This window comes from Rousettus aegyptiacus, unplaced genomic scaffold (genome assembly GCF_014176215.1).
Source record: "Rousettus aegyptiacus isolate mRouAeg1 unplaced genomic scaffold, mRouAeg1.p scaffold_m13_p_5, whole genome shotgun sequence".
In the NCBI taxonomy this organism is placed as follows: domain Eukaryota; kingdom Metazoa; phylum Chordata; class Mammalia; order Chiroptera; family Pteropodidae; genus Rousettus; species Rousettus aegyptiacus.
In genome coordinates this window covers 84,386,153-84,409,895 of record NW_023416308.1, presented here as the reverse complement: position 1 = coordinate 84,409,895, position 23,743 = coordinate 84,386,153, and the positions used below count along the sequence as shown (strand labels likewise).

General features: G+C 32.1%; 1 protein-coding gene across 8 annotated transcripts in view; it reads right to left on the bottom strand.

Moving 5' to 3' along the window:
- The window catches only part of USP47 (ubiquitin specific peptidase 47), a 96,598-nt gene that overhangs the window by 28,908 nt on the left and 43,947 nt on the right, over positions 1-23,743 (bottom strand). For all 8 annotated transcript variants that reach the window (XM_016135446.2, XM_036221388.1, XM_036221389.1 and 5 more), the window contains 6 exons: positions 23,191-23,287; positions 19,837-19,982; positions 19,242-19,321; positions 17,045-17,194; positions 1,487-1,582; positions 1,199-1,351 (listed from right to left, as the gene is read on the bottom strand). In XM_016135446.2, the coding sequence (XP_015990932.1) occupies positions 1,199-1,351; positions 1,487-1,582; positions 17,045-17,194; positions 19,242-19,321; positions 19,837-19,982; positions 23,191-23,287 (722 nt within the window). The remainder of the gene's footprint in view (positions 1-1,198; positions 1,352-1,486; positions 1,583-17,044; positions 17,195-19,241; positions 19,322-19,836; positions 19,983-23,190; positions 23,288-23,743) is intronic.

Below are 23,743 nucleotides of genomic sequence, written 5' to 3'. Positions count from 1 at the left end.
AGGAATATATAGAAGATTGATCTAATATTGATCTTTGTTTGAATAAGAATCCTACAAAGATTATATCTCCTTTGAAAGTTTGGTATACACTTTAGGTAGATTTCTTAGCTTAAGCACAAGAGTTTGAGATATTATTTTAAATTAAACCTTTCAATACGTTACTTGGTCACAGGTACCATTCAATGAACATCTTTATCTAAGGCACTCTCTTCTTATAAACCTATAAAAATAATTATCATCCTTACTTTACAAACAAAGAAGGTGAGGCTCTAGAAAGGTTGCTCTTCTATACATTAAATAAACTTCATGAATATTTAAAATTATTTTTGAGCTTCTGGGAAAAGGTGTTTTTATAACTATAGTAATCAGTTCTAATCAGAAAAAAATGCTTCATTAAAGTTTTGAGAATATGCATTTATCACTCTGAACTACGTTTAATTGTAAATATTCTTCATAATGAAATTATAAGCATTTCCAAAAGAATAGAGTGGGATGTTATGAATCTTTTATTGGATAAGGAAAGAGGAACCCAGAGAATTTGGGGAGGTCAATGAGTGGTAGAAACTGATGAGCTTTATCTGTGTACTTCAAAGTCCCACTCTCAAACTACTTAAATAAAATTTTAATTTTAAAAAAATTAGAAAAGGAAAAAAGGCAAAATACTTTTCTTTTCTATCTTTCTAACCTATCCAATTTCAGAGCAGGCAAACCTTATATAAGAACAACCCAGAAACCTTAATCCTTGAAAAAGACACTAAGACAAATATAAGAAATTAAGGCCATCCTTTTTGCTTTTTCATATTCATTATGTATTTGTTCTATGTTTATGATGTACCACAAGTGCAGCCCACCTTTAGATTGGTTTGTTTCAACAATTGAGAAAGTTATGAAACATAAGATTATCAGTCAAATTAAAATAATAATTCCAAAGTTTCAGATCCTATTTGTATTTTCAAGGAATATCATAAGTTACTTTGACCAAGCAAGTATACATGAAATATAATTTATGGTGGAGAAAGAAAATATTATACGAAGTTAGTTCTTTTCATAAAACTTGGTATTAGAAAATAAGGGAAAAAAAGGTTCCATCAAGAAAACACTCTAAATAACATCAGTTACCCCAAATACCTTTTTTAAACACGACTGACCAAACGGATTAGCAAAAAAAATCTTTCAAGAAATTATAATAAATCTTTACCTCATCTTCAACATCAATAAATGTACTCATATCTAGCTCTTCAGGAAATGTCATCCGATCATTCAATTTAATCCTGTGCATGGTTGTATAATCGAAATCAAACCTTTTCAATTGTAAGGTCAGCAGATAAGGGAAATGCAAAAACCGAAGGCCCTAAAGAAAAAAAAAAAAAAGAAAGAAAGAAAAAAGAAAAAAAAGAGGAGGAAGAAAAAAAGAAAAAAGAAAGGGACCTATTAAATATTGACTATATCTCAGGTAATTAAGTATTAATTTCTACATGGCATCTACCTTTCGTGCATCGCACTTCTTCTTACAACGTTCACAAAAATATTGATTTGGGCCATCCAGGATCTCTGGCTGAATAAATGCATGCAATGCTTCTTCCTAGTTAGAAAAAAAAAAAATTGTTTCATAATTATTTAAATACTGACAAAATCCTGAATATAAAAACATTGCTTAATGCTTAGAAAATTAGTTAAAATTAGTTGAAAATGGTTAGAAAATGCAAAAAGGATAAAAAATTAAAATATTATAAAAACTGAGCAAAAATATAATTACTTATTTTATTCTTCATGAGATCTACCTTTCTGGGTACTGCACATCACAGTCATTACTACCTAATTTTTACTGACTTTATATTTGTGATGTTTGGCTAAGTAATCTAACAAAAATCCTCATCTTTAGATTAAAAAGCAAGTCCATACTTTTTAGAAAAGCGGTTAAATGTGGCAGTTCAATCTTCTTGTAAAAAGAGACATTTTAAAACTATGTAGTAACACAAAACTATGAAGAATTCACACTATTCACACACTTAGAAATCTCATAATCATCCTAATCACTATATTTAGGGTCAATGATCCACCACTGCACTAATTACAAAGGTTGAAAAACACTGTGCTATCTTCTCACACAATGTCTCACAATAGAGCTGTCAGATACTGCTCCATTTGAAAAGGTATAATGAAAGCTACTGGATTGTTCACCTAGTAGAATCACGTGGTTCTTTCTCCATACAGCCTTAAGATAGAAGCAAGAAACTTTATGCATACTGTTGAGGAACAAGTGGGCACAACATTAATTTTTAATTTTTAATCACTAATTTCTCACAATAAAAAAATGAATTTTGGTTAATGCAACATACAAGATTACATAATCCAAATTTCATTTGATGTCATCTCTTTTCTCCACATATGGTCTAAGCAGAACCACTGACTATTTATTAAATATAAAGAAATGGAATCATTAAGACAAAGTATCTTTAAATATCTGTTGTTTATTAAAAATAAAGTAGCTTGATCTGGCAAAATGGACTTAGTTGTAAAACAGCTGGCAAAGCTTATCCACATATTGTTTGACAGAGCTCATTTTTGAATAAGATCAAAAATATGAAAAGCTATTAAAAATGCTTCTAATTTTATCCACCTCTTATTTGTTTTCAAAACACAAGGAAGACCAAAGGTGGAAGAACCAATTAACTAGGGGGTTGTCCACATGACCAAGGATTTTATTGAAGTCACAGGAAAGCACACATTTAGAATTTTTTTTCCTCTAAAGCATAGTTTAAGCAGAAAAAAGGCAAATTCTGTAAAAAGAGAAAAAAGTTTCAGAGAAATCACATCTATAGCTAAACATAGAATTATATCAAATGTCAAGTTTTCCAAATGGAAGTAATTTGAACTGGTAAAATAGTCAATATTTAAAAAAGAAATCGAGCAGTGGGGGTTGGGGAGTGGAGAACAAGGAGAGTGAAAAATTCTGTCACTTAAATCCTACCTTGGTAAACTAAGGTGTGTGTGTATTGGTCTCTGGTTTATAGTTCATAGCTAGAGCTACTGTTTTTTGTTTGTTTGTTTTCTTTTAAACTCAGAGAGAAAAGCTTAAAGAATAGAAAATTCCTATAAACTCTTTACTCAGACTCACCAAGTTTTAACATTTGCTACCTTTGCTTTATCATTATCCCACCCACACGCACATTAGGTATTTTTCGGTACCACTTGAGAGTAGGTTCACACATTATGCTTTTCCTCTTAATACTTCAATGTGACATTTTAAAAACAAGAATATTCTTAAACATCAGAGTTAACAAATTCAGAAAAATTTAATATTGGTAAGTGCTTTCATCAGTCCATATTTCAATTCTGTCAATTATCCTAATGTCTTTAATAGCTTTTCTCCCTATCCAGTAGAGAAAGGATCCAGGATCACAGATTGCATTTGGCTGGCTGTCTCTTCAGATTCTTTTTGTATAGTACCGTTCCAAAGCCTGCCTTTCTTTCATGACGTTAATATTTTTTGTAGAGGCCAGTTATTTTTTAAAATGTTCCACAACTTGCGTTTCTCTGATGCTCCTCATGATTAGATTCAGATTATGCATTCCTTTCTAGACTACTAAGTAATGGTGTGTTCTTTTAAGGGTATCGCAGTCCTAACTTACGTCACAGCCAGGGTGTTGTTCACTATAAAATTATCATTTTTCCCCTTTGTAGCTTATAAGCAATATGTAAGGAGACCCTGGGAGACCATGCAAAAATCTTGAGCCTTAAACTTTCCATCCTAGATTTAGCATCCACTTATAGATTCTTGCTTAAACCAAATTCTAATGTAATGCTTGCTTTATGAGCCAACTTGAAAATCTTCTTTTAATAAAGGCAATTTAAGCCTACTCATATTTGGTATGACCAAAATGTTGTGTCTCACCTCAGTCACTATTGTGATTACTGTGTGCATTAAGTAATATTTACTGTGTTCCTTTCTCTACATGGTATGTTTACTGTTTTTTATATTTTCTTTTGGTATTTAGGGAGGTTAGTAATTTTTTTAGTGCATTTACACTTTTATTATTGTCCTTAATTCTCTTTTTTCCCTTCTTACTAAGCTTTTAGTGTTTAGTCTGTCTATGGGTTCTAAATGGTACTATTTCCCACTTACTCAATAGTCTATGATCTTATTCTACTTTCTCTTTTCTCTCCTTTTCATCCTTTTTTCAGAATATTCTTTGTACTTTGTCTAACATAAAACACTTCAGACTATTCTACCTTTTAAAATTTAATACTTAATTTTACAATTTTAATTAGTCCTTAATTCTCTAATTCAATAAATCAAATGCTCAGTCCTTTTGCTGGAGCTCCCCTAGTGATCTCTTGGTTGGATGGAGCTCATTCTCTAATAAATTCCTCAGGAAGGGCTCATGACTACAATACTCAGTGAGTTTTTTCAATGTTCAAAATTGGTTTTCTATTGCCATCATAACTGAAGGAAAATTTGGCTAGATACCGAATCCTTGGCTTATATTTTTTTCAAATTTCTCGAACTGCTCTTCTGTTGCCATGATTTGAATGTTACACCTCTTAATGGCAGTCCAATTTATCCTTAAAGTTTAATAGTTTGCTAAAAGATGTCTCAGAGTTGATCATTCCAGGTCATTGGTGGGCCCTTCAAAAGGTAGATTTAAATTTCCCTTATTCCCAGAAAGTTTCCCTGGAATATAGTTTAAGTTTTGTATCATTGTTGTTTTTACACTTCGGGATCCAGTTATGTTGGACCTCTTTAGCTGGTCTTCCCTTAAAATTATTCTGAGATCCTTCTTTTTTAATCTCATTTTCAGTTGATGTCTCTTAGATTTTCATTCCATTCTATTCTCTCTCAAGAACTTAATCATTTATTCATTTCTAATAGTTTTATCTTTTTCTTTCCTGAGTTTAACATTCATTGAATTTCTTATAATTTTCTTTTTAAAACTCCATTTCTCTCCTTAAATTTTTGGATACCAGATTGTTTTGCTCATTCGAGAATATCTGATTTAGGCTAGAGTACTGTTCTACTCTGTACTATTCTACCTTGTGGTTATTTTCCTGAGGGTTTTGTGGGGGGGGGGGAGGAGGAGGGAGGTAGATTTTCATAAGCTGAAATGATTTCATACGTATTTTGTTTTCTTCTAACAGTGGTTCTAAGTCTGATTTTTTTCCCTAGTCATTTTGTGGATAGAATTCCTTAGTTTGAGAGTACCTTATTTTATCAACTTGGTGAAGTGCAATTTATTGAATTGGTAAAGAAAGGGGAAAGGTTGATGTCTTCTCTCATTGTGCAGGACCTTTTTCTTTTTCTTGTTTTCTCTCACTTGCTAAGGCTTGGAGGCATCACCCCTTCTGTTTATTTCCTTCCCCAAAAGCAAAATTCATCCAAAGGCTGTCACTTCTAATCCCTCTTACTCTAAAACTCCTTCCCTGCTGTAAAGTACCAAGTTCAGTCTATGTTCTCTATTTTGGCACATAACTGTTGTACTTCCTCATTTTGAGAGTGATTTTTCTTTGTTTTGCTTAAGTCCTTCAACTCGCTCTGATCTGTTTCATACAGTCTCTAAAGCTTTCCACTCCACACTCTCCACTCTCTCCACATATAGACTTGCAGCAGCAGTGGAACCTCTTTTGGAATTTGGTGATTATTTTGCTACTTAAGAGGTAATTTGAGGTTCATGATACTGTATCTCCTAGTAATGCAAAAGGAACACAAATGAAACCCAACTAATGTATGCCTTCTATGGGTTTTTTGGAAGAATGTGTGGAGGTAGCCACCATTATCTTTCAGACTGAGAACCAGTTAAAGCTATATTAGTAAGTTTTCTTCAATTTCTATATTAATAAGTTTCTACAGCTTATTCTAGCTTTTTTAACAAGTTGTCACCCGGATAATTGTAATTAAGGTTAGTCAGTTCTAAAATTTAGCTTCAATTCATCTACCCATTCGACAAATAAATATATGTGAATGATATGTAAATGAGCTAATGTGGTTGTATACATTTATCCTCACTTAATGTGAAGTACAAGATAAATAAAAATCATGCCAAACTATAGTATGAATATTAAAAGGTTATGGATCATAAAAATGGAACAAAATATTATAAACGCTGTACCATTATTCTCGCACACACATAAACTATACTGCTTACCATGAGTTGTCATCTTGAGTGTGTTAAATTCATGTATCATAAATATATAGCCAAGGAATGGTACTGTTTATGAATCTTGTTTTTCTTTTTCCTCTTATCCTATATATAAATTCTTTCTCTATCATTCAATGTCCATTTTATTTTAAATGGAGACATAAATATTAAAATTTGATATTTTATTTCTCAAACTGAACAAAGATAAATCCGAACCACCACTGATAACTATTTCCTCACTGACATTCATGTACTCAGCAATTTTGTGTTATTGATATATAGCAGCAGATATATTCAACTATCTTCCCAGGATACAATAATATACATGTGTTTTTGTTTTGTTTAGGAAAATTACTCCAAATACTTTTATCTAACCCATCCACTTATTTTAATTGCAATTTTTGAGATAACTGTAGATTTGCATACAATTATAATAATAGAACTCTTGTACACTTTGCCCCATTTTCAATGGTAACACTTTACAAAACTATAGCATAATATCACAACCAGGTATCGATATTGATACAATTCACCTTTCTTATTCAAATTTTCCCAGTTTTAGTGTACTCATTTGTCTGTGTGTTAATATATACAATTTTATCACCTGTATCGATTCATGTATCTACTATGAGTCAACAGACTGAACAGTTCCTACACAACAGAGATGCCTTATGTTGACCTTTTATAGTAATCACTTACCAGTCCTCCCCAAACCTCACCAACTCGGTAAGCTCTGGCAATGATTAATCTGTCTCCCAGTTTTAAAATTCTGTCATACTTGAAATGAAATATTATATAAATGGAATCATACCATATGTAACCTTTTAGGATTGGCTTTTCCCCACTCAGCATAATCCCCTGGAGATTTATTCAAATTTTTGTGTATCAATAATTTGTTCCTTTTTGAGTACTGTATGGTTTATATGTACAAAAGTTTGTTAAACCATTTTCTTCTTGAAGGACATCTAGGCTGATTCTAGCTTTGGGACATTAGAAGAAAGCCACTATGAATATTTGTTTATAGGTTTTTGTGTGAATATAGGTTTTCATTTCCCTGGAATAAATACAAGAGTACACTTGCTGGAATTTATGGTAATTGCATGTTTAGTTTTCCAAGAAACAACCTGAAGCATTTCACTTTCCAAGCAAGAAAGTATGAGTGATCCAATTTGTCCACAATGATGCCAGCTTTTTGTGCTGTCATTATTTTTCATTTTAGCCATTCTGTAGGTAGAGAGTGATATCCTCATGACGGTTTGAATGTGCACCTCCCTAGTAATGTTGAACACTTTTTCCTGTATTTATCTGACATCTGTATATCCTTTTGATGAAATGTTTATGTCTTTTGCCATGTGTCTAAATGGATTGTTTGAACTTTTACTACTGTGTTTTGAGTCTTCTTTATATATCCTATATACTAGCTCTTTGTCAGATATGTGGCTTGTAAGTATATTTTCCCAATCTATAGCTTCTATTTTTATTCTCTTCACATGGGCTTTCGAAGAGCAAAAATCTTTTAATTCTGGTGAGTTCCAAATTATTAATATTTCCCATTATGGACTGTACTTTTGGCATCAAATCTAAGGACTCACTGCTTAACCCTATACCTGAAAGATTTTTTCCTATTTATATTTCTACAAGTTTATAACTTTACATTGATACATTTTGAGTTAATTTTTGTACCACACATGAGGTTTAAGTATAGAGTTTTTTGTGTGTGCATACTGATGCCCAATTATTCCAATACCATCACTTTTGTGTCTTTCTCAAATACCAGCTGGGCATATTTGTGTGGCTGTATTTCTGGTTTTTTTTATTCTATTCCAGCATAATCTATTTGTCTATTCCTCCACCAATACCACACAGCCTTGATTACTATAGCTACATAATAAGTCTTGAAATCAGGTAGACTGATTTCTCCAACTTTATTCTTCTTTTTCCAAAACTCTTTTAGCTATTCTAGCTATTTTAGTTTCTTTGCCTTCTACATAAATTTTAGAAATAGCTTGTGTGTATCATCAAAAAATCTCACCATATTTTGCAAGAAATTTTAGCAAAACTATTATTTGTGGAAAACTGATATCTTTACTATGTTGATTCTTTTAATCAATAAGCACAGTATCTCTCCATTTATTTAAATATTCTTTTCAGTTTATAGTTAGTTCTAGCACAGAGGTCCCAGTACATATTTTGTTAGAAGTACACCTAATATTCTTTTCTACAATTATATATGGTATTGTGTTTTTAATTTTACTTTCCACATGTTCTTTGCTAGTATTTTAAAATACAATCGATTTTTGCATAGGTTTATGTCCTGCTACCTTGCTAAACTCACTCATTACTTCTGGGATTTTTTTTTTTTTTTTTTGTAGATGCTTTGGGAGCTTTTACATAAAACATCATGTTATCATGTTATCTAAAAAGGGGGAAGGAACACTTAAAATTCTTCCTTTAATTTATATGCTTTTCATTTCCTCTTGCCTTACTGTGTTGGCTAGGACTTCCAGTACTATGTTGAGTACGAGTAGTGACTGCCTAGACAACCCTGACATTCTATGGGGAAAACATTCAGTCTTTCACCATGAAGTGTGATCTCAGCTGCAGGTTTTTTGAATGTTTTTTAACCAGTTGAGAAAATTATCTTTTATTCTTAGTTTTTGAGAGTTTTTATCATGAGTGGATACTGAATTTTGTCAAGTGATTTTTCCGAGTCAACTGATGGATCATGTAAATTTTATCCTTTTGCCTGTTATAATGGTATATTAACTCATTGATTTTTAAATACTGATCAGCCTTGAATCTCTAGAATGAACTCTATTTGGTCGTGGTATATAATCATTTTTATATATTGCTTAATTCTATCTGCAATATTTTGGTAAGGATTTTTCCATGTAGATGCCTTTAAGGATACTGGCTTGGTCATAGTTTTGGTGTTGTTGCTGTTTGTTATAACAGTCTTTGGTTTAGTATCAGGATAAAACTAGCTTCATAAAATAAATTGGAAATGGTTCCATTTCTTTTTTTTTGAAGAGACTGTGTAGAACTGATGTTCATCACTCTAAAATGTTTCGTCCAAGTCTCCAGTAAAATGGTCCAACTTACAGGTTTCTGTTTTGAGAAATTTTTAATTATGAATACCTTAACAGTTACAGGGCTACTGAAATTATTTCATACTGGTGAGTTGTAGTTTGTACTTTTTAAGGCACTGGTTCATTTCATCTGAGTTATCAAATTTATGTTTGTGGAGTTGTCTACTGTAGTCCCTTATTATCCTTTTGATACCTGCGAGGTCAATAGTGGTATTCATTTAATTCCTAACACTGGAAATTTCTGCCTTCTCTACCGCTTCTTTTTCTCTGTTGGTCTTGCTTACAGGTTTAAACACTGTATTGATCTTTTCAAAGAATTCGTTCCTTGTTTTGTTGATTTGTATTGTTTTCAATTTCACTGTTTTCTGCTCTTTTATTTTGTCCTTTCTTCTGCTTGCTTTGGGTTTCTTTTGTTCTTTTTCCAGGTTAGGTGGGACTTAGATTATCAATTCAAAACTTTTTCTCCTTTTTACTAATGTAAGCATTTTACAAAATATTAGCATTTAATGCTCTAAGTTTTCCTCTCAGTAAAGCTGCATCTCAAAATTTTAGATGTTATATTTCCATTTAGTTCAAAGTATTTTTTTAAAATTTCCCTTAGAACTTTCTCTTTGACTCATGGATTATTTAGAAGTATGTTATTTATCTTTCAAGTAATAGGTGATTTTCCAGTTATCTTTCTGTTAATGATTTCCAATTTGATTCCACTCTGGTTAAAAAACATACACTTTATGAGTTTAACGCTTCTAAATTTGTTGAGTCTTTTGTTTTATGACCCAGGGTATAGTCCATCCTGGTATAAAGTCCATGGGCACTTGAAAAGAATGCTATTGTTGAGTTCAAATTTTTATAAATGTCAATTAGATCCTGTTGGTTGATGTTGTTGTTGAGTTCTGTATGTTAGCTAATTTTCTGTCTGGAGATTCTACCTATCAATTACTGAGAAATGGGCCTTGAAGTCTCCAACTACAATTACAGATTTGTTAATTTCTACTTTCAGTTTGGGCAGTTTTTGCTTTAAATATTTTGTAGTTCTATTTACTTGATACACATTTATGGATTGCTATTTTCTTGATAACATTTTATTACATAATTTATCATTATATAATGCTCATCTCTGTCACTAGTAATTGTGCTCTAAAGTCTACTTTTTCTGATATTAATAGTCATTTCTCATTTCACTTGATTAATGTTTATATGAATATTATTTTCTTTCCTTTTCCTTTCAACCTGTCTATATCAATATATTTGAAGGGAGGTTTTTTTTTTTTTTTTTATAGATAGCATACTAACTACTCCATCATGTTTTTAAATTGAATATGCTGATCTTGACCTTTCAGTTGGTATAGTTAGACCCCTTACATGTAACTTAAGTCCACTAATTTAGTTTTTTTTTCTTTCTTTTTCCTGCCTTCCTGTGGATTACCTGAACATTTAAAAAATTCTATTCTGATTTACTTGTAGTGTTTCTGAGTATATTCCTTTTTCAGTAGTTGTCCTAGGTATTATATACACATAAGTTAACAGTCTACTGGTACCATCCTTTTACCAGTTCAAGTGAAACACAGAAAATTTACTGTATGTCTTCTTATCCTCTTTCATTTACAATGTAATTGTCTTAAATATTTCCCTTACATGTATTTAGAATCACACTAGGCAGCATTATAATTTGGTTCAAACTTCAAACATAATTTAGAAAACTCAAGAGAGGGAAAGCCTATTCTATTTACCCAGATTTTTGTTTATTGTGTTCTTCCTTCATTTCCTAATGTTCCAAGATGTCTACCTTTTATCATTTCCTTTCTGTTTAGAAAACTTTCTCTAGACATTTTTTAAAGTTAGGTCTACTGGTGACAAATTCTCTTGATGTTCCCTCATTTAAGAACGTCTTGATTTTCCCTTCATTCCTGAAGAATATTTCCCCTAAGAGTCTAGGTGACAGTTCTTGTCTTTCAACCCCTGAAAAAATGTGCCACTTCCCTCTGGCCTCCATAGTTTTTCCTGACAAATCTCCTTATGAAAAATAAGAGTTTTTTTTTCCCCATAAGGATACTCACTTGCTGCTTTCAAGATATTGTCTTTAGTTTTCAGAATTCTGACTATAATTGGCTTTGACGGACTTCTTTTGGCTTATCCTGTATGGGGTTTGCTCAGCTTCTTGGATCTATAGGTTTATAACTTTTGCCAAATCTGGGGACTTCTCAGCAATTATTTTTTGAGTATATTTCCAGCCCTGACTTTTTTATCCTCTCCTTCCAGGACTCTGATGATACAAATGTTAGATCTTTTGTTATAGTCCCATATGTTCCTTTAGAACTTTTTTTCCCCTCAGTCTATTTTTTCTCTGCTTCCTCCCCCCCCCCCCCCGCCCCAGTCTATTTTCTCTCTGTTATTTTTCTCTGGTAATTTCCTTTGTTCTATCTTCAAGTTAATTTACTGAGTCTTTCTACTCTCTCTTCCTTTCTGCTATCCATTGAGTTTTTAAACTTTTGGTTATTGTATTTTTCAGTTCTAAATTCCCATTTCATTTTTCTTTATATCTGCTATTTCTTTCCTAAGACCTTCTAGTTTTTCACTTGTTTCTAGTGGGTTTGGGATCTCTCACTAAAATATTTGTATGATAGCTGCTTTAAAATATTTGCCAGATAATTCTAATATCTGTCATTTCAGTGTTTGTGTCTGTTGATTGTCTCTCCTTTTATTCAAAATGAGATTTCCCTGGTTCTTAGTAAGTAGAGATTTTTTTTTTTTAATTGAAACCTAGACATTTTGGGTATTTTAGATTCTGGACCCTATATGAATCTTCTGGTTCGGCTGGTCACTTGACACTACTCCAGCAGGAAAGAAGGGCCCTGCCTCATTATGCCAGGTAGAAGTCCAGGTTTCCCACTTGGCCTCTACAGACACCTGAGGTAGGGAGAGCCTCCTCATTAGTATTGGGCAAGGGTAGAGATTCTGGCTGCTCAATAGGCCTCTGCTGATATCATCTTGGCTGTTGAGGGGCAGGAGTATCTCACTACTGCTCCACTTGTGGCCTCCGCTGACACCACAGGTAGGAGGGAGTGAGGGTCCTTATACTATGAAGTGGTCAAAGTCCTGACTCTCCTGTAGGAATCACTTCAGTGGGAAGGAAAAGGAATACCTCCTTACTGTCAGGTGGGAGTGGCCGGCCAGGCTTCCCATGTGGTCTCCAGTGGCGGTGAACCAGGGAACAGGATGATGGCATTCTTGCCCAGCAGAGAATGACACTCCTGGCATATTACCTAGCCTTCCCTAAAACCACCATGGTGGGGGTTTAGAGAACCTTGTTACAACTTGATGAAGTTGTAAGTTTAGGATCCTCCCTCAGCTTTGGCTGGCAGGTGTTGGGGTGGGGCCCACATTCTTTCTGTGGTGTTCAGCTAGAGCAAAGCAGTTACTATATAAAAGTTTTCTGCTTTGTAGACTGTCCCTTTTCTGGTCTTTTGATTACAGAGAACAGGCCTTTTAGTTAGTGCCTATTGTTTCCAGGCTGCCAACTTCTTCAGCTCCAAATTTGGGATATAGTAGGCAAAAAGAAAACCCAAGGAACTAACTCCACGTCATTTCTTGAGTCCTGGAGGTCCCTAGTCTTTATGCCTTTTTCTACCTTTCAGAATCTTCTTTTCTATGTTTATTTTACAGACAACATTCAAGATTTTCAGTTGTTTTAGCAGGAAGAATAGGGCAATATACACCTACTCCATCTTCCTGAAAGCAGAAGTCTCCACTTTTTAAACTGGTTCCCACTATATCCAACCACACAAATTCCTAGAAAAATGAGGGTAGAGTCTGTGGAAGAGATTTATTTTTCTTTATGTTATACTTACAAATTTGGAAAAGGTTGGACCATTCCACCATCCAAATGAGTTATATGGCTAAACCAACCACCTAAGAATATCCAAATCACCTGCTAAATCAAGATAGGGCTTCTGATATAAACTTGTATCCATTAAACACTTGAAATGCTATGATTTCATAAATATTTATGAATTTAAAAACTTTCCATTCAAAACTTTAATATAATCATCATACCTTTAACTTAGGGAACAAAAGTCTTTTAACATAATCTGATCTTTCCAAAGACATTATATGGAAATGTACGCCTAACCCCAATTTCATACTTCTGAATATATTTTGCCATAATAAACAGATTTAAATGTACTTACCCAATAACAGAATAAAAGTAACCTAATAGAAAATGGCCTAGAACAGTATCTGCCAGAGTAGGCAACCTAATAATTATGTTAAATGACAAAAGATCCCCTTAAAAAGACAGTCTTAAAATTTTACTGTTAAATAGAAACACATTTCCTTAGTTAATATCAAACATGAAGCTATATCATTTTTGTTTAGTTTATAAAATATACTTAATTTACAAAAAACTGTTTCTAATTTTTATGTATCATTAGAATGTATTTAGGACTATGTCCTTCAATAATACATTCTCAAATGAGCTTAGCAATGAGTAGATTCAAGGTTTCTTTGATCATGAAATTCAGAAAGACTAGTTTTATATAGACAACGCTAATGAGTAAAAAATAAAACGTTCCAATAACCTAATAAATTATTAAGAACAAAATTTTTAAAATAACTAACAATTTTCAGCTGATATTTCTTTTTTAGGATTAATAACTAAAATATATTAAAGCAGGAAATTAAAACACATATTTCAGTATTCTCACTCCACCTGAACATCCTAAGCACATAAATGATAAAGTATAAACATTCTAAAATCACTTTACTCTAATGAAGCACTTCCTAAAAATATGTTCCTCAGAATCCAAGTGTTCCTTGAAATATTAACAGACATCCCACAGAGAAAAACAATGCTGGGTTAAACAAAGTTAAACAAATTTTTCTACTATAGGAATCCTCAGGGCATTTAAAATAAAATATGCACTGTGAAATTCCTAAAGAAGATTATAGTTATACCGTTTCCCAAATTTATTTAATCAAAGAAACCTTCTCCTGAACATCTATTAAATTCTGCTGGAGACTATTGTTGAACAGTACTCAATCTGAGAGAGAATGGCAGAAGAACCCTTAAATACTGATTCCCTATTTGCTCAGGTAAAATGAAGACCAGAAATTTAATAAATATCACAGTTACAATAACTAAAAAATAATTCCATAAGGAAAATATTATGATGAAAAACTTTTTAAAAACTGTAGGCATTACTAGCACTCATTAAAAACAGTCCTCTATCAATCATGCTGAAAACGACCATAAAAACTGATTATAGATGTTATAAGGAAAATTAGCTAAGTGCTACTTCTATTCACATTTTAATCTTAAATATTATTTTTAAGTAATTTATTTGAGCATGGACAAAAACAACTCCAGAAAGTAGATGTTTCGGATAGTTAAAAAAACAGAAAAAAAGTTTAATTTTTAACAGAACCACAGACCTAATTGTCTGAAATTAAACATCAGTTGTTAACCTCACTATATACACACATCTATCTATAATATTGCAGTTCACTGAACAGACATAGAATAAACAAAGCATATAACCATCAATGTTGTATGTGTATGTATGTACATGTGTGTGTATACAAGTGTGTATTTGTGTTTATATTTATGTGTATATATCCAATAAGATAAAAATACCAGAATCTATAATTAAAAGTAGGAATATAAATTTAAAAAGTTCAATTCAAGTTAAGAGTTCAAGTCGATTCAAATATTATAGATAGCCTTAATGAGATTTTATAATGCATCTTTTAACCAAATTTTTATAATCCACATTTATACCAAATTCATTTTAAAACACATAAAATTAACAAAATACACAATGGCAAACAGTGATATAAAACTAATTTTAAATGCTGTGTGATAATTTCTGTGGCTTAAGTAGTATAGGTTATAGGTTCTGAATTCAGAAAATAATGGTAAATCACTTACCTCTAACTAAAGTTCTCCGAAGGTAGTATCCTCCTTAGAACCCCTATCTTGGGTAGTTTCATCTGCTGTTATTTCCCTCAAGAGATTTCAACAAAGTCTAGGAAGTTTAAAATTGCCTTCTGCAAGCCCTATTAGTGCATGTTTGTTAAAAATCTGCTTACATATTGCCTCATAGCTGTAACTTCCAATTCCCACTGAATCACCACCACCACCACTACCACCACCATCCCTGTATCAATGGAGGATACTACCCTTGGAGAATTCCATTTACAAATGTGAGTTTTTTCACTTCTCCAAAAGTATCCTCTAAATCGCTTCACTGCTGTGTCTATAATGTACTTAAGGGAGTGGAGGCAATTTAACAGGTGACTAAATAATGACAAAAATTTAGCTAAGCATTCATATTTGAATACTCAAATAATGCAACATAACAACACAAATAAAACTAGCTACAACATTCAATTGATATATAAAAACTGAATGTATACATAAAAAAAATCCTTCATAAATTACTTCCATAAATAAAATAGAAAAAAATATTCTGTATCATTTGGGGATTATCAAATATTTCCATAGTATATTTTGCTAAAGAAATGCTAATATTTAAAAATGAGAAAATAAATCACTGAAAGATAAGTGTTAACCAATTTTCGATGGTTTTTCAGTACATCATTTCTACATTAATCAAAATAAAGTAAAAACAAAACAAAAATGAACAACAAAAACAGTCACTCAAACCATGAGGAATCTCATATACCTAAAGTTAACAGTTTATGAAGTGTAATACTAAGTATTTAACAAAAATTTTCAATTCTATTCAGGAAGTGGACTGAAAATAGTGGAGGAAAAGAATCTTGATCTTCCACCATCCAGAAAATGTCTTTTACTTTAGATTCCACTGACTGATTCTATAACTTCTTGCTGATTATTTTCCAATAGCCAAATAAAAGCAGGAGGAAAAAAGCAAAGAGAATTAATCGTCCCAGAGACCAGAAGACTAAACCATTTGTGTAGCACTACTTTTGAAGGCAAAGTATGGACTAGCTTTAATAATGCTAATTTTAGCTGAGAGCCACCATCAGCTTGTTAGCAATATAAATAAAACTCAAAACATCATGATGAAATTCTACTTTTTTAGATGTCTTGGTTAGCTCTGAAAGATCCCCTCGGCTCATAATAGGTTCAAAATAAGTGTTTCTGAACACTCTCATTTTAAGTATCAACTTCATTCCTTCTATGACTCTCCTCTTATATAAGTAAACACAAATAAGAATAAAATGCAATAAAACACCAAAAAGCAACTAAGAAATGGATAACAGGAGGAGAAAATCTTAGATAATCTCCCACTTACTCAATATAAAAATAAATTAATTATATACAGTTCCAATTCTTCAAATTATCAGCTTATACAATGCATGGTTTTAAATTAAATTTTGGAATAGGGATGCTCCTTTAAAAGCTGTAGACTCTGTTTATCACAGAACCAAAGGTTATTTTTCAAATTTTAAAAGTGTATGGAACAAAATAATGTTCCCCAAACAAAATGTACTTTCCAATGGGGGGAAAAAAAAATCACAAAAATAGCATTTACAAAACAGACTATTTAGAGGTAAAAAAAATAATAGAGTAACATAATCCACTCACCTATTAGGAAGAATAAAATACTGAAACATGAGGCAATACATATGCATTCACTTTTCCTCTTATACATGCACTATTAGGACTCACTGAAGGATAAAAAACCTTCTAGATCTTGCTAGTTTAAATGCAGGAATGGCTAACAACCCAAGAAGGTGTATCTAGGATGATACTTACCTTACAATTGATTATACCACTGTGCTATTATGTATTCTGCATATGGATACACAAGCAGTCAGCAGAAAGGTACACACCACACTAGCAAATGCTTGGCTGGACCCATAAGGTCGGATGACCAATGGAATATCAAGATATGTGTCGATTCTCCAGCCCTCATAACCACATTCTAGACATCTCACGTAGTCCTTCAGCTTGCCTTGATATAGTTCATTTATAAGATCAGCCTAAAAATAAGAACATTTACATTTTAAAAAGTATTCCTTAAAAATAATTTTTAAAATGTGAAAACACAGTAATTCATGCTTTTAAAAATGAGTTACAAAAGAATATTCATTCTTACCATTAAAGTTTTAGAAAGCTTTAAGATCTGGCTGAAACTCTATTGAGAAAATCAAGACTTGATAAAAATCAACTAAAAATAAAATTAGATTAACACTAATTTAAAAATCAATGTACAAAAACTATTTCAATTTTCATATATTAAAAATCCCATTATTAATAAATGTTCTGTTGAATAAGTTACTAATTTATTATACTATTGAGCCTCAAATCTTTTCATTAGGATGACACTACACCCTAATCTACCACTTTAGGCATGTTGGTAATTACAGTTAAATAACTAGTTGTTTTTATAGCTTTACATATGCATATTGTCACTCTCACAATAATATACTGATTTCTAAAATTATATCTTCTAGCTCAAGATAAAAATAAAACTTTTCAACTTTCAGTAATATATATAAAACAATTTTAAGAAGAATATACTACTTTTTTAAGTGTGTAGAAATTTAAAAAAAACTTAAAGTTCACACTCCCTTCAAAATATCTAAAAGAACAGCTTTCTCACCTACTCCCCACGCTTAGCCAACTAGGGCTGTTCTGGCCCAAAGAAGGTATATAACTCCCTAAGAACCTGCCATCTGAACAAAGTCTTGCCTCAAAATTCTTGTACCCAAATTTGGAACTCAGTAGGGATTCCCCAGCTGATTTGAATGGAAGTAACCAGAGGAAGGGTAACTTCAGACCTATGAAGAAGAAACAGCACTCTAATAACATCTATATAAAGTTACTAAAACACAATTCCATAGGACTATGTAGAGAAACTAGATCACTAAATGAACTCAAATTTTTTTTCAGTATCTCTTAAGAATAGACAAGAAGAAAGCACATTACAATTTACCTCTTTCATAAATTTACATTTCTTCAGACGTCTAGGACTTATAAGCTTTCAACCAGGATCCACCAACATTCCTACTCTAATACTATTTATTTAATGAAGGATTCTTCATTTACCTGCTCCAGTCCTATATGATTATCTTCTGCATCTGGAAGAGCATTTCCTAGTGTTTCAATCCAGTGTTTTTCAGTTTTGATAGTAATCCACAGAAAAAAAAATTTTTTCCTTGCAACTAATACATGTAACTGTTACAGAAGTTGGATAATACAATACTTATCCTTACTTATGTGATGCTTTCTTATAATTTTCTATGCCAGTTTTTAAGTGCTAGTGCAGAGTGACTAAACTGATTTCATGACCCATAAATGGATCACGATCTGGAGTTTGAAAAACTCTCGTCCAAACTATCATAATTGCTCCAATCAGACAGTAGACCCTCAAGGCTATATTCCAGATTCTTCCTCTTTTTTATTCCTATGATCCTCTCTCGCTATACCCAGTATAAATCCTCTACTGTGTCCTGAGCCCCATCTAGTTCAGCCCTACTCCTTAATCCAACGATATATCTAATGTTCTCCCATCATCTAACCTGTTCCTGCTTCTACTGGATAAGAAGAATGAGATTAACAAGGATCCTAAATGTCAAAACCATACGACTATATCCCATTGGTCAAAACGAAGGTAATGTTTAACGAATGTACTTTATGTTACAGATTATAAAACATGTAAATTACTTAGTAAATATCTAAAAATACTGGTTAAAAATCATCCCCCCAAATCAATCAATCTCTCTCTCTCTCTCTCTCTCTCTCTCACACACACACACACACACAAATTATTACAGTTTTTAGCTAAAAAGAGACCATGTGGATAATAGAGCCCGACTTCCTTATTTTAAAGATGAGGAAACTAGGGTCTAGGATGGTTTAATGAGGATTTCTATGACTCAGGTCATGGCCAAGTGAGAGCTTACTACTTTCAATTCCCCATTAAGTACTTTAATAACTGAACTATGCCCAAGTTAAAACATTTCAATATTTTAAAGTAATGAATTATTAGAAAACACTCTCCTCAAATTGAGAGAGATAAATTACCTGTTCTGTTTGTTTCCATTTCTGTTCCAAAGCATCAAACATGACTCTGCACAGTTCTTGCACATCATGCTGCTGCCAAGCTATTTTAAGATAAAATTTAATTAAAAATAGTAATAAATTTAGTGCAATAAAATGTTAACTTGTTTAAAAGCAAATGTCAGAAACATGGGAAAAGTCTACAGAAAATGCCAAATTTAAAAGGAACACAAAATATACACTATAGTCATGAAAAGGGGGGGAAAAAATCAAGAGACCTCAGCATTTTATAGGTAACATGCTTTATGGTGCTATGAATATTTGCTATTTTTGTTATTTTTCACTGTAAAGAAAAAGCTGACAAACTTTAAAAATTTTAGTTTTACATACAGAGTATAACCAAATATACTTTATAAGAAATTTTTAATTGATCAAAAATTTACCCCTCAGAGCTTAAATCTTTTAAATTAGTCATTTTTAAATCCCAGCAAAAAGCAATAAAAATGTTTAAGGTAAAATTAATTAGTTCTTAATTTGTATTTTGTTATTTGTTTATAATATTGTCTCCTAGAATTCCTTTGAATATTAGAAATACTTATCATTACAAGAGAATTAGTACCCTCACTACTATCCCATCCAAAGCTCCTTGTAACATCTGTGGTTTCAATTGCTCTCTTTTTGCTGGTTTGTAACAATACAAAAAGCCTTTGTAGTTGGTATGGGATACTTGTCACTGGGTCTTCTTCAGATTCTTCAAATTCCCACCTATTAAAATGAAATGATTGAAAATTATAAAATATTTCTATTCTTTAAAGCATAATTAATATTGACAACATAATAATCTAAGATCCTAACTCTGGTGGCTATACGGTTTGGATATTAATTGAAGCTATTCATATCTAATGAAACAGTTTTTTTCCAATTCATAAATTCAGAAGAAATTTAGATTTTATAACAAGAAAAGGCATGAGAAAGTAACATGAGTGAAAGACAAAGCACATTTAGAGGAATCATCAAATTTGAATCTAATCGTTCTAATTATTGATTCACAAAAAAATATAGGGAGAACAATATTAAATGACACTGGCAGCATTCAACCATCAAAATCTAAACTGTTTAAAACTGCAGGACAATTATCATCAGTTTTCTATATATATAAACAAATAAATAACAAGGGAAAAAAAAAGATGGAAGGGGATTAAAAATAGATTACATGCCATACCAATCAATTTCAATCCATGGATCTTGTTTGGATCATGATTTGAAGAGTGTTTTAAAAAATTACGAGGAAATTAGGGAAATCTTAGCACTGAGCTGAGATAAAATTTACAGATGATACAGTGGGAGAATACTTCCAAAAAATCAGAGTGGAGGATTATTTATAAAAACGACTGATCATGAGTTGATAACATTCAGAGCTCGGTGATAGGTATAGAAAAATTCATTACACTATTTTGCTATTTTTTAATATATTTGAAAATAAAATGTTTTAAAAAGAGAATGTAATAAAATAATCCAGATAAAATTTTTAACCTCATAAACTTATGATAAACATTAGTTTTGCCCTAACTACAGGGACTGTCTCAGTAACAAGCAAATTCTTAACCAAAGAACTTAAGATATCATGGAAAAAATAAGATTGGGGGATTAAGGTTTATAATGCCTCCACATCTAAAGTGGTAGAGTCTGTGTTGGTTATCATGTAATAAGTAAAGAAAATGAAACAAATAGATTTCTATTCTTTAATGCTAATGCTACCCTTGTCTGTAGCCCAACAGAGCCCAGCCTTTTCAACAAGTCATTGCTTCCTTAGTTCTACATTATGAAACATCATCAGACTCTCAGAGTTTGATTCTCTACCTCCAAAAAACATCACTCTAGTCTTACGATCCCAAAGGCATTTGGCCTTTCTCTTTAATCTTGTTTCACTCACAAGGTTCCAGTCACAACGCATTTTTTTTTTTCCTCAAAGACTTCTGCACTTGTAGTTAGTCTGCCTTGAGTGCTCTTCCCCCAGATCCTCAGAGCACTGGCTCCTGTGAAGTCTATTCACACAATAATTCCTTAGAGAGGCCCTCTCTGACAACTCACTCCAACTCCTGACAACTCTTTCCACATTACCCTGCTTTATTTTCTTTGAGGCATAAATGACTGTGTGAAATGAACTCATTTATGTAAGCTGACCTATGGAAGGTCTAAGGGAAGGGACTCTGTTTCATTCACCACCGTAATTTCTGTGCCTAAGAGAATGCTTTGTACATATTAAGCAGTCAATATATATTTACTGTTGAATGAGTAGCCCTGGCTATGCTCTTAAACTTCTCCACAATGATATAAATTTATAGACCACTTTCAAGGGACTCATGGTTAATCAAGTTCCTGGGATCCCCCCTCCTATGCACTACTCGTCAAAGCAGGCATATCACCCTAGACTATGCAGTTTGTTCTAGTTTTGAGGGCAGGCTCCAGACTCCTATTTACCTCAACGTCCAGTACTCTGACAAAAACTCCAGTTATGCTGATATACTGGAGGTCCCTGTGACATATTATACTTCTTGGCATCAGCTACAATACAGGCAAAATAGGGAAATGGATTATGATGTCTACTGGGTGTGCCACTCCTAGCATTGTGGCCTCTGGCAAAGTACTTACTTAACCTCTCTGTGCCTTCAGTTAACTTCTTTGTAAAATGTGGATAATAACATGGTCTAGTTCATATACAGTTACCATGAATTAAATGAGTCTAAATATAAAGTGCTCACTATGGTGTCTGATACAAACTAATAATAACTAACATTCAGGTAGCACTATTACTCATTTTTGCTCTTGAAAGTCCTATCTATGATGTTGTCTCTTTCTTCTCAGCCTGGCCAAACCATTATCTATATCTAGCTTCATGACCTCAAATTCTATATTCTATATTAAGCCACTTCTCCAAGTATCATTAATCTCCCTTTTCTCTCAACTATAATGGCACTTACCTATTCTTAAATGTTACTGAAACTATTTCATAGATACACATGTTGCTATTGTGGAGATCTGTAACTTACTCATGAACAAAGGCCTTATTTATAACTCTATCTCTATTCGCCAGGTTCCTAGCATATAAATGCTACTGGGTAACAAATACTTGCTGAATGAAAAATATGTCAACTTTTATAAAAGTAAATTCAAATTAGTGAGTTTACATATGACTATAATGGTAATATAACGTTTGAACAATACAACCAATATTAAAAGTTCCCAAAATACTTTAAACAGATATTTGTAGTAATTTCAAAAATGTTACTCAAAAGTAACAATAAAGGAAAGAAATCAGTTTATTTGTACTTTAAAGAATTTTAAAAAATAAAAGTTATGTATACCTTAAAGAAAACATACAAAGCAAGGGTATACTAAATGTAATATAATAGTTACTCATAAAAATAAATGCCTGACTTTAGGGTTTATTTAAATATGAACTTCCTTCACAGAGCATGTATCTGATGTATATACAGTATTTTTTAGAAACACACACACAAACACAAAACACAGGACAGTTGCATTAGATATTAAGTAAAAACAAAGTTTGAAAGTTTAAAAAGACAACTTTGTTTCTTGAATTGAGAAGTGGAGGGGAAAAAAATGGTCTACACATTTGAATTATCTTGAAAACAGATAACATGTTTCTTCATAAAGGAATTAAAGTTGTAAGAAAGGGAAGTTAATATACAATAATTTATCTCAAATGTAAATCTTATCAATTTTATCCTTTGCTTTCTATGCAATTCTGTCTCCCCAGAAAATTTTCATATGCCAATCTCCCATAAAATCTTTTTCTTATATACTATTCAAGAAGGTGTGTCTTGTGAAGTGAGAAATGACCCACACTTTACAAATAACTGCAATAAGATAAATTAGATTTTATTAGTTAAAAACTATACTTTTTCATTCTTCAATAAGTTTTACTTTTAGAATATTTTTGAATACTTACTTATATAATGCATTTCTAAATTCAGGAGTCATAAAAAGTGTTTGTAAAAGGCTATTCAAATAGCAAGTCATTGCTTGGTTTACTAATCCCACATATCCTTTAAAAAGAAAACACAAACATAAATCAGTATTTATATTTAAAAACAATTGAGAACTTAAGGATTTGATACATGGTAAAATTGAGAGGCTAAGGTTACTCAGTTGGAAATAATTTCAATTTTTTCATCAGCCCCTAACAAGACCCCATTTCTAATATATATACTATATAAATCTTGCTTCTCAGTAAGTCAGGGTATCTTGTTATATATGTCCAGATACACCCATGGATATTATATACCATATAATAAAATTTTAACAGAAATGCCTAATATGATGTTTAACTGACACAAAAATAATGTTTCCCAAATCTAGATGTTGTGGATTAAAATGAAAATGTATGAACATATCTACTTTAACTATCACATATGCCCAATGTAGGAAGACTGAACTGAACCCATTACCCCTGTCATCAGGCCCCATAAACAAATTTCTATGAAGAATTAATAACGAGATAA